General features: G+C 42.3%; 1 protein-coding gene across 5 annotated transcripts in view; it reads right to left on the reverse strand.

Moving 5' to 3' along the window:
* Window positions 1-4,480: 4,480 nt before the first annotated feature.
* The window catches only part of Mettl21a (methyltransferase like 21A), an 83,727-nt gene continuing 75,226 nt past the window's right edge, over window positions 4,481-12,981 (reverse strand). For all 5 annotated transcript variants that reach the window (XM_031367748.1, XM_031367746.1, XM_031367749.1 and 2 more), the window contains 2 exons: window positions 12,706-12,817; window positions 4,481-5,580 (listed from right to left, as the gene is read on the reverse strand). In XM_031367748.1, the coding sequence (XP_031223608.1) occupies window positions 5,183-5,580; window positions 12,706-12,817 (510 nt within the window). In that variant the 3' untranslated portion in view covers window positions 4,481-5,182. The remainder of the gene's footprint in view (window positions 5,581-12,705; window positions 12,818-12,981) is intronic.

Here is a 12,981-nt window from a genome sequence, read left to right on the forward strand (position 1 = left end):
TGTAAAGTCTCTTTTTTGGGCCTGGGACACCACCACCACCACCCCAAGCTAGTATTTCTTTACCCTCACTTTCTTGGACTTGAGTTTATTTTGTCAAATGAGCAAAGACTGCATTGAATAATCTCAAACTTGTAATGCTTAGCAATAGAAAACTGTAATCCACACAACACATCTAAACACTCAATTTTACTCAATTATTTTTAGCACTTTTTTGAGTAAAGTTGAGCAATGATCTAAAACTCCCAAGTGCTGTTCCCCGCTGAGTAACTAATGGAGACAGACCTGTCCAGCTGCTCAGTTAGGAAGTGAGTACATGGTCTGAAAGAACAAGAAAAACTCTGATCACCTTAGTTCTGAAGTATGTGATTCTATAAAATGCAAAAGGAAGGTGGGTACAATAGCATGCCCTTGTCATCCCAGACTCAGGGACACAGGAGGCAGAATCAGGCTAGGTTGGACTATCTATCTGGTGGAGATCCTGTGGGGAAGGTGGGAAGAGTGTGAACTAGGGAATCCTGGAGAGCATGCATCTGTTACTGCCAAAGAACTAAGAATAAGATCCCTATAATATTCTGAAGTTCTGGAATTTAGGAACTTAATTCCTAAGTTCCTGGTTGCCTGTCAGATGTGGTTTTGAAGCTCGGGTCACATGGATTTCCTATTTCGCCTTTTCTGCAAAACAACCACACTGAACTGAATTACTGAGACTTATTTTAAGAGTGAAAGGATGGAAGCTGGCATGGTAGCACACCCCTTTAATCCCAGGATTTGGGAGACAAGAGGCCAGCATGGTCTATATAGTTCCAGGACAGCAAGAGCTGCCTAGTGAGATCCCTTAAAAACACAAAGGATGGTGTCAGTTTTATGAGGACAAGAGGTCCAGTCCTGGGATATTACTGTAAAGTACTGGACCTCTGCAAAGAAAATAACGCCTATCTTGCAGTAGCTGTCACCTGACATTCATTTGATGACCTAGGAACTAAAGTAACAGAAGAAAAGTACTTCTCAATATCTAAAAACATTCCTCCAAGAATATAACGTTGTATAGTTGATATCCGTTTCCTCTACAATCAGTGCTAGACTTTCATGTGTTTGTTACATGGGAAGCACAGGTCCCAAACAGAACAAATTTCTCCTCCAAATCTGTCCCTTCAGGCATTTTCCATGTCATAAATGGTGCCACTTTCCATTAAGTTGACTGTGAAGTCCAGGAAAGCACTTGCCTGATACCGAATTTTCCTTCACATTTTAAGCATTCTCCAGATAAGGACTAACATCAAGTGAAAGGCAGGCTTTAACTGATAAATGATTAACAAAACCATAAAGTGGCCCGTTTGCATTCACATTCACACACTTGGGCAACCTCCATTCCTGTGAAGTTCAAAAACATTTCCATCATCTGGATAAAATCCTACAACTACTAAATGGTTATCTTTCCCCTTTTTTCTCCTGCCTCTGGCAACCTTCAATCTGCTTTCTGTGAATTTAGTAATTAATAAATTGAATCATGTGTGTATGACTTTGTGTCTACCTTTTTTCTTTTTGTTTTGTTTTTGTTTTTTCGAGACAGGGTTTCTCTGTGTAACTCTGGCTGTTCTGGAACTCACTCTTTAGACCAAGCTGGCTTCGAACTCAGAAATCCACCTGCCTCTGCCTCCCAAGTGCTGGGATTAAAGGTGTGCGCCACCACTGCCCAGCTGTGTCTAGCTTTTTTCATCAAACATGGTTCTATGACACTGGAATTAAACCCAGTACTGCTAGTCCAATGTTCTACCACATGGTCCAACTTCAAGTATGCTGGGATTGAACCCTGGGTTCTATCTAGCATGCTAATAAGCAAGTAATCTAACACTGAGCTACATCCCTTGACCTCTATGTCTGACTCTTTGTTGGTTTTGAAAGAAAAACTGGAATAGCAGAGCCAGTTTTACACAAGGCTATGATGTTTATAGACTTCTAGTCTGTTAGTTTTCCCTTCTGCCCCCATAATTAGCATCCCATATTGACAGTGGGGTTTTGTTTTGTTTTGTTTTTCTGAGACTGTCTCAGGATTTTTAAACTTAACCCTGCTGGGCAGTGGTGGCACATACCTTTAATCTCGCACTTGGGAGGCAGAGGCAGGCGGATTTCTGAGTTCAAGGCCAGCCTGGTCTACATAGTAAGTTCCAGGACAGCCAGGGCTACACAGAGAAACCCTGTCGAGAACCACCCACCCCCCCAAAAAAAACTTAACCCTTTCCCAGCTATGTCAAGTAGTAGTTACAGTTTTACAACATTAAGAACCTATGAGTTAACAAGTCTTCAAATGTTGAGGCACAACTGAAGACTGCCTATATTATTCAGCTTGTGAGAGTTTGAGAACACTCCAAGCTTGCTAATGCAGCCTGTCAATGCAGTGACAACCCTTGTTCTGTAAAGAACCTGGATGCTACATTTTTATGGGACAGTTATGAGCAGCAGGAAGGTTACAACACAGAAATTCATGCCTTCTACGTCAGGTGCTGGATTCCACCGCAACTTTCCAATACTATGTTGGGTTAGTTTTGTTTTGCTTTAAGAAATTTAAGGTTCTATTATGTTAAAGAACTAGTAGAAAGTGCTCCCAATAGAGTAACAATTATCTGGGGATATACAGCAAAGGGCAAAGAGACTGTGACAGGATCAGTTTAAGATTATCCTGGACTATATAGTGAAACCAGGTCTCAATGGGCAAAGAGAAGTATAGTAGTGAAATGCCATTAATTATTGATTGGTAAATCTTATACACATTCAAGTAAATTCATTACTTGAGAGTATGCTTTGTTATTTTAACAGCCTGAGACTCTATTTCTTGACACACAGATTGGATTAGGAGAGAAAAGCAGACATACCATGGTACATTTAGATAATCATGATGGGCTCTTTTTTAATGCTCTGGTGTTACTGAGCTGCCTTTTATGACCACCTAAAACTCAGTGGTGTGCCGTTTCCAGTTAAACTGTGTCTGCTAAGACAAGATTACAGGCAAGCTGGGAGTGATGGCATATATGTGTAACCCCATTGCTAGGAAGGCGGTGATAGGAGTTGCTCCCGGTCAGCCTGGGCAACATGACTAGACTGTCTGAAATAGCAGTAAGTTAGGAGTCTACCCCAATAGAATCTAGCATTCAGGCCCTACACAGGTGGTTGCCGTGGTGAGGAACATTTGCTGCTCTTCAGAGAACTAAGTTCAATTTCCAGCACCCAGGCAGCTCACAACCTGTAATTCTAGCTACACAGGTTGTAACAACTCTAGCTTCTGCATGCACTATATGCACATGTCTGCACACAGACACACATAATTAAAATACCAATTTTAAGAAATCTAATATTCAGTTGATTTTACTTGGGTGAATTACAATTCTGATTTCCTGACAATTATGCTACGGGTATTTTCTTCAGGCCATGGCTGTGCACTTAACAGCCAATGACCAGAAAACATAGATGCAAAAGGCTAATCAGAGAATCCCCGCTCTAAAGAATTAGAGTACTTTTCCAGTTGCCACACAAAATCTCCATCCCAGGCCTGCAGTTCTCACTCTCCCTCTTGGGAGGTCATCTTGAGAGTATTCCCACTTAACTTTCTGTACCCTAATACACACACACACACACACACAAACACACACACAAACACACACACAAACACACACACATACACATACACACAAACACACACACACACACAAACAATCTTCTGTTTGCCTAGAGACGACTGTGAACAATAATAAAATTACCATTTTAAATAGATATAGAAGACAACATTGACAGGTACTCTCATATCCAAAATATTTAATAAAAGAAAAATGAGGTCTTACTTTGAATAGTGTATTCAACAAATTTCTATTACCAAAAACCTCTGTACGGTTATAATATCTATGCTCTAAACTGCTTGAGCATCTAGTTAAACTTTAATGTAAAAGGAGAAGCCAGTGCTGATAACATTATTCATAAAGTCTACCCAGAGAAAACAAAAAAAGCTAGTAACCTCTGGCTGGGGATGTAATAACTCAAGGCTAGTGTTAGCCTAGTGTCTGCAAAACTCTGGCTTTGATCCCTAGCATCACAGAGCATCAAGTACCTAGAACTGGAATTTGCCTTGATTTACTTGGTTACACTCTTTACTGGACCCTGGAGAAGTGAAAAGGAGGAGGCCTCCCAGCAGCTTACAACCCAGCAGGGAGCCTTAAATCAAATGAGTGATTATAGGCACAATACAGGCTGCACCTTGGGAGCTAACCTTTGTCAAGAAATAAGATTTAACTTTTAAAAACTGACATACTAAAAAAAAAAAAAAAAAAAAAAAAAAAAAAAAAAAAAAGAAAAGAAAAAAAAGAAAAAAAAAGAAAAAGTAACCCTAAGAAATAGATACAGCAATACTGAGAAACAGCAAAGTTGAAACAAACAAACGAAAGCATGTTTTGTTCTTTTTTTTAGAAGAAGAAATTTTTAACCTACAAGTTTAGGTAATTTCAAATGTAAAATTTTATTTTTATTTCTTTGCTTATTTATACTTACCCTTATTTATCTGGTAAAAAGGTATGACATGATATCCAGAAAACTCATCTTCATCTCAAGGTGCTTAAGAACTAAACAGTCAACCAAGTGGCCTGGCAAACACCAGTGACCCCAGCACTCAACTGCAGAGGGAAGAGAATTACTGCAAACTTGAGGTCACCCTGGCCTACGGTTTCAGACTGACCCAGGGCTGCAGAGTAAGGCCTTATCTAACACAAAAAAAGAGCAAGAGACTCCAACAGTACAAACATTTCAGGGAATACATGTAATAAATCTGTTTACACTCAGCAGACAAGGGAACTGAGACAAAATATATCCCAGAACGTATGATGACTCTGCATGTCAGAGACACTTTTACACCATTCTCTATCAGTGGGAACTGCTTACCAAGTGAGCGCACAGGATAAGGAAAGAGCACCAGCCAGGCCTCGCAAGTCCATATGCAGCAGGGAGCCAATCGGACTGATGGTATGACAGGCAACGAGGCAAGGCACTGTCTACAAAGCACACATGTGGCAAGAGCTGCTTTTCCTTCAGCTCAGCAGCTCTGAGTGGAATGACTTGCAGTCAGCCATGCCATAAACATGGTTAAGAGTTCTAGCTGTAAGACCTTAACTGGCACATTCAAGTTCTTAGAAAATACTGCCCACTACAAGTCCTCCCTCGGGTTTCTCTTCTGTGCTTTGTAAATGTGCACATCCTTCTCAGGATCATAGTGAACCTTACTCACAGTAAATTGCCTCTCCAGCATTGTTAAGAAGTTACTATCCCGTTCATAGCGGATTCGGCAAGCTAGAAGAATCACAGAGTTGTTGCTACAGAGATGTCCAAGTGTTTGAAGAAGGTCTGTGAAGGTATCCTCTAAGTATATGACATCAGCTCCAAGTATGAGATCAAATTCTCCAGGTGAAAAACTTTCCAAATTTTGTCCCCAAGTCAACTCCTTAACAACAACCTTAGGTTGGATATCGGGGGGGAGGTTGGCTTCAACGTTTGACTTAAGAAATTCTAATGCTACTTTTCGATCCGTGATAGTCACCTGAGCACCTACAATGTGGAACAAACAGAAAGTGGGGTGAACATCGTACAACTGTGGTAGATGGAAAGTCTTGTCTAGTTAACACCGGGCATTCCCTAAATATCCAGCCATCATGCAGAACACCACACCCTTCTGCAGGCAGGTGACCAGAACAGAACTCTTTTTATGCTGGGTAAATAAAACTAAATGTTCAGCTTGCTTCTGTGGCACACCTACTGTTTGCCAAAGTGGTTCTAGAATATTGTAGAGTCACAGAGTAACACAAGCTCCTGAATTCTCCAACCTTCATGAGTAGTCACCATTCAACTTGATTCATTGGGTCATAGCCTTCAAATCAGTAGGTCTCAGGGTAAAATACAATCCAAGAACAGAAAATCAAGCATCAGAATATGACTTACCAAGATAAAAAGATACAAATACAAACCCAAAAAGTCTGCTTTAGAGGAACTAAGGTTAAAACGGACTCACAGGAGACACTCAGCTCCTGAGAATTCCCAGGCCCCCACCATGCTATGCTGAAGCAGCTAAGCTGTTTGTGATACAACCATAACTTATGAGAAACTGACTTCTGAATCAGTGTAGAGACTTTAGCGTGTACCAGGTAACATTTTAGAAGGCTAGCTCATGTTCTCCAAAGGCTGTTCTTCACACAGATGAGGAAATTAATGGCACAGTATTTTATTGATCTGTCTTCATGGGTTATTGGTCAATGAACTGTAAAATCTATTTTTTTAACCCAATGTGGGTAAAAGAAGACTGAACCACATCCAACCATTCCAAAGTGGAGTCAGGTCTAGTTTTGACATCAGAAAGTCTGAAACTTAAAATTGTTTTATTCTTTCATAATAGTATCTTTCCTTTATACATTCTTTTCTAATCTCCTAAAGGCTCCCAACTCCTTTCCAGTGGCAGCTCTCACCAGGTGTTTCTTATCTTGATAAAACACTAAGGTGGTATGCAATTAAATCTGAGGTTTACAGATGGTGCTGCCAATAAAAATGCTCAAGCTGTCCGAGTCTTCAAGCCTGAACCTATACCACTCTAATGATTCACGGACAGTGTTGCCCAATTAGCAGAATTCAATGACTGTTCTCTGATAGTAAAAACTGCAGGCAGCCTTTCTGGTTTGACTGTGTCCTTTTATCTGTGTGGTTCTTAGCAGGACACAGTGCAATCTACTCTACTCATTTAAGCTTCACCTCAGCACTTACTCTGATAACTTCTCTAATGCCTATCCTGGGTAGGAAAGCAAGTAGATCTCTACCAACTAGGTACTATTATCGTACAAGGTATTCCAGAGCTGACATAGGACTGTAATGTCAACATTACCTAACATCTACCGATTTACAAATATCTAAGTGACCACCACCAGCCAGGGGAGACACAGCACAGTGCTCACTCCAGCCACAGAGCTGACCCAGCACAGGTCTGTGAACCCTGGCAGGAGAACCCGCATTTTTAGCTAGCTTGGCTACAGCCTCATGAATAAGGTAAGGAAGGGCGTGATGTTGGATCAAACAAGACAGTGGTAAAATGTTTTCCTGTAAGGTAAGTACTGCTAGTAGAAAAGCAAGCTAACTCAGTCCAGAAATGACAATGAAAATGGACCTACTAAAAACACAAGGGGCTGTCACTCAGGAATGGGAAACCGCTTTTAGTTTTTGTTTATAAATACTGCTTTACTTTTGATTAAACATTCAGACATATACCACATGCTAAAGACACAAAGCTGAGCAAGAAAATCCTTACCTGGAGCACAGTCTCCTGAGTGAGAGAATGCTAAGAATAACTGTGATGCAGTGGGAGGCAGAGCAGCAGGAGCATGCTGTGCACCAGAAAGCAAGTACTCAGAACTCCTCAAAAGAGGGGAAGACCAAAGGAAGGAGAACCTGAACTTCCATGTAAGATGAGGCCACTCTAGGTAAAACTGTGCCAGGCATAAGCAGGATGCTCCTGGGAACAAAACATGGAAGAAGCTGATGCACTGTACAGAGTGAGATTGCAAAGCCTTGCCAACAAGCCCAGGATGGAGTCCACAGCAACAGAAAGATGTGTTTAAACACAGATAACATCAGTTAATTGTACATTTTAGCTAACTATCTGGCAGCTACTCCAGGGAGTGAGTCTGAGAAAGCAGAGGTGCAAGTGGGAGGCTGCTGTGGCCATGCATGGGACAGATGGTGAAGGCTCAAAACTCAGCATTAGAAAGATAGTTAACACAGACTCCACAGAGGCCGGGGGCTGAATTTGAAATCTAACCACAATCCATCAACTCTGTGGTGCCCTTCATTACACAACATGAAGAGAACAGTAAGTTGATCAGATCTACTTATCACAGAAGGCTGTTATAAGAATGAGACTAAATGCATAGCCTATCCCTCAACTCCTGGGTGACTACTTAAGACAATGACACTAACTCAGAACCAAGGAGGAAAGGAAAAAGATGTCTGTCTTGTGCTGCCTGAGGTACTGGGAAAGAGCCAGGGAGCGATGCTCGTTTAGAAACACAGGTCCAAGGCTCTGGGGAGTGCTGTCAACAGATGCTATCTTCCTAAGCATTGCATTCTAGGCCAGGGTCTCCAGATTTAACTGGGCACCAAATTACAGATTGTTTAAATGCAGATTCTCAACCCACCAAATTCTGTCTTCAAAAATGGGATTTTCCCCCCATCTAGAAATAGTTCCCAATTAGCATAAAGATTCCAGGGATTTTTAAACTAAAGCTCTGAGTTTGAAAGTCAGAACTAGATTCAAAGTCTCACCATGATTCATAGGTTTGCAACCTTGGGAAGGAGACTTACTTACTAACCCTTTGTCAACACTTGAGAACTCATGATCAAACCTACTTATGACACAGGTTTACTCTGATGACCCTGAGTACACAGCCCATCCTCCACACAGTAACTGTTCCTTCACTTTGAGAGCCTCAATACTGACTGTCCACAGAGCATCATTTACTTCTTTTAACCTTTACCTTGTCGTTCACTCCAGACTGAGAACATAGGTAAGCTTCCTAGGATGACTGTCCGCCTGTCTGTCTACTGTGTGCTGCCTACACTGATCCAGCAGGCACTTTCAAAGAAACCCCTGTAGTCAGGGACAAATGACCAAGACTACCAAACCACGAACTTTAAAAAGGGAACAATAAACCCCTTTCCAATGTTTCAAAGTCACTATATGTTTTAGTTCTGTTTCGATTTTTAACATCAAAATTTCTCCAAACTAATACTTGATGCTAAGTAGGAAAGTCATACAGCAACAGAAAGGCTTTTTTTTTTTCAGTTTTTTCGAGACAGGGTTTCTCTGTGTAGCCTTGCTATCCTGGAACTCACTCTGTAGACCAGGCTGGCCTCGAACTCAGAAATCCGCCTGCCTCTGCCTCCCAAGTGCTGGGATTAAAGGCATGCGCCACCACCGCCCGGCTCACAAATGCTTTTGATAGGCATATGAAGACATATGTAGACACATGTACAGACACACAGACATATAACCACAATGACAACTGTAATTATGTAGATACAAACAGAAAAAAGCAAACGAAAGAAAATATATCAAAATGCAAACAGGACACCTGTTGAAAAGATAATTATTTTTGTAATAGAGTTGCATCAGTTTTACAGAGACAGATGTGGCTCATTTCTCCTTTTAACTTTTAAACTGTGTGTGTGCGTGTGTGCATGTGTGTGTGTGCATGTGTGTATGTGTGTGTGTGTGAATGCATGTGTGGGTATAAGTGCCCAGAGTCCAGAAGAGGGTGTTGGATCTCGGGAGCTGGATTTACAGTCAATTCTTAGTCACCTGATGTGGGTGCTGGGAACCAAACTAAGGTCCTGTGCAGAGCAGAAGGTCATCACAACAAGCGCATCACTGCAGAGCCATCTCTCTAGGCCCTAGCTTGTTCATGGCTTATTCACAAACTACCCAAGTATCCCAGTCTCTGAGTGGCTGGTACTGTTCAAGAGTCAAGGACAAAAGAATGAGTTATGGTCTCATTTCTGAAGAGTCTCAACCTAAGACACAGTCATATGAAGCAATGGCTATCCTTCACTCTGAAATAGTGTCTGAAGAACCTAATCCTGACTTCTTTAACCCCCACAGCTCTAGACTTCTCATTAAAAAAAGAAGTACCCAGAACACACACACACATATACACATACACACAAACACACATTCACATACACACTCACCTACCCTACTCTGTTGGAGGTACACTGTGTGAAACAGTGTCTGTTCTTCCTTACCTACCTAAAGCATTCTCTGATTGGCTTTAATAAAAATCTGATGGACAGTTAGCTGGGCAGGAGGTGGAAGGTAGGACTTCCTGGGATGGTACTCTGAAAAGAAGGAAAGCCTTTTTGCCAGGAGACACGAGGAGGGATGGATGTGACTACAGGCCTAGAAGGTCTAGCTTGCCACATGGTTGGATGGGGCTAGGTGGTCGGGTTAACTTAGATGAGCTAGTTGAGAGTCTGCCCAGCTAAGGCCTAAGGCACTGAAATATTAAAAGTTCTCTGTGTGATCATTTGGAAAAAGGCTGGTTAAGCAATAATTGCCACTGTATTAATTTCCAACATTAATTAATATATATAGAATATAAGGATCTTTTAACCTACAAAACAAACACATAAATACACACAAATACATATACACACCACATACATATATACACACATACACACCATACACACATTCACATGCATCATGTATACATACACATACACTCACACATATAAACACACAACACGCATACATTCATACAACACACACAAATACACACACATACACACACACACACACACCAGGCATACACACACTCACTCACACATACACACACAGAACACATACAGACATGCAGACACACACACACACACACACACACACACACACACACAGGACACAGACACACACTCACACACATACACATACATATATACACATACACTCACATACACACACACAGGACACATACAGGCATACACACACACTCACACTCACACACACACACACACACACACACACACACACACCAGGCATACACACACTCACTCACACACACACACAGAGAACACATACAGACATACAGACACACACACTCACACACACACACAGGACAGATACACACTCACACACACACACACACACACACAGAACACACACATACATACATACATACACATACACTCACACACACACAAACACAGGACACATACAGGCATACAGACACACACACTCACACTCACACACACTCACACACACACACACACACACACACCAAGCATACATACACACACACACAGGACACATACAGACACACATTCACATACAGACACACACTCACACTCACACTCACACACACACACACACAGGACACAGACACACACTCACACACACACAGAACACACACATACATATATACACATACACTCACACACACACACCCAGGACACATACAGGCATACAGACACACACTCACACTCACACACACACACACACACACACACACACCAGGCAGAGCACATCTTTTGTCAGCTAAGGAGCTAGCCTAGCTAATTACATATAGATGGAAACTCTCCCACCTTGAGCCTCACAGCTCAAGGAGCAAATACTGTCACTATTCCCATTTTACAGATGGAGACGTCAGTGTTTAGAGGTTAACACTGTGCCCAAGCTCAAACAGGTGTCAAACAAGCTGTCAAAATTAATTATAACTACAACTATAAATTTATGCACTGTGTCTCTATACCAGCCAACAAAGTTTTCCAAGAAGCCTATGCTTACCGTAGAAAGCAGGGAGCAAGGGGCAGGGAGAGGAGCTAGCGTGCCAAGAACCTCAGTTTGAGCTGGCATTTCTTTGAGTCCTTGCTGATAAGGAGACTAAATGTGGCTTAATGTCTCAGAATGCCAGTTTCAGTTGAAAAGCCAAATTAAAAATAATATATGACATCCATGGTGAAGTTTGTAAGGACCATTAGAGAATAAAAAATGACACACGGCCAACAGGAGTCTCACCAATGGCTTCTTTGAATCAATCAATGTGTTCTTTTAAAAAAACTTAGCCTTTGCTGGGCAGTGGTGGCCGCACGCCTTTAATCCCAGCACTTGGGAGGCAGAGGCAGGTGGACTTCTGAGTTTGAGGCCAGCCTGGTCTACAGAGCGAGTTCCAGGATAGCCAGGGCTATACAGAGAAACCCTGTCTCGAAAAACCAAAAAAAAAGAAAAAGAAAAGAAAAAAAGGACTGAACAAAGCAACACAGAACACGGCCCTGAAACAGAAAAGGAATCAGGAAAAAAAAAAAAAGGTGGGACGAGAGGGGCTTAGGGTGATCCTAAGGCATGGGCAGAGCAAATAATTCAAGGCTCTGTAATTCCAGGCACACACAAACACACACACCGTTAGTGTGCTCTGAGAACCTAGAGCACTGGCATAATTGGCCTGGGAGCTTTTTACAAAACAAGCTCTAAAGTCCCACTCCAGAGCCACTGAATCAGAAACCACACCGTAAGGAGAGACCTAGATGACAATACTTAAGTGGTTGGCATGATCGATGCTGTCCTAAAAGTTAGTCACCATGGACGACTTAAACAATGAGTCAGAAGTTGTAGTAAGAAGTCGACAGTGGGGAAAAAAGATTGACAACGAAATTTTAAAATGTTCAAAGCAGCCATGCACAGCAGTGCCACATGTCTGTGACCCCAGCTCCTTAGGAGGCTGAGAAAGGAGGACCATAAGCTCAAGGCCAGCCTGGCCAGCATTGGAAGACACTATCTCCAGCAAGAAAAAAGAATCAATGCCTGTATCAGATGAAGGACAGATTGATAGACAGATTGGTTAATATAACTTCTTAAAATGTCAGTGGGGTACACTTGAGGGACCCATCCTCCCTAGGAGGAGAAACCCAGCGGTTCCTCAACAATAAAGGACCATGACTATCTGTTCTACTTACCTCGTGGGATTAAGTCTACGGACATTTTAAACCAAAGAGCCTGTATACAAGGGTTCTTGTCTACAGTACGGGAGAGAGAAGTAACTCAGTAAGGGGAATCCCAAGCACGTGTTTTCTGCTAAGGAAACAGTAAGTGTACCTCTCCATGAGTTCTGCTCACTAAGGGGTGAGCCGGACCATTGCACTTACCCAGCAGGGCAGCCACTATGCCCACCAGCCCTGTGCCAGCACCCAGCTCCACAACAGAGCAGCCCCTGAGCTCCACAGCGCCCATCTCCAGATACACGGAAAGAACGACAGCCTGAGTCAAAACACAAGGTGAACGACGTGATTAAGGTCAGCAAGTGCCTGAAGAGCTGTGTGGCTCCAGGATGCCGAATGCTGGCAGGAAGAAACAGTGAACAAACACTCACATTCTTCCCCTCCTTTCTTCTCTCCCCGCTCCACTCTCCCTCCCTATCTGCC

The sequence above is a fragment of the Mastomys coucha genome, unplaced genomic scaffold, assembly GCF_008632895.1.
Source record: "Mastomys coucha isolate ucsf_1 unplaced genomic scaffold, UCSF_Mcou_1 pScaffold14, whole genome shotgun sequence".
Taxonomy (NCBI): domain Eukaryota; kingdom Metazoa; phylum Chordata; class Mammalia; order Rodentia; family Muridae; genus Mastomys; species Mastomys coucha.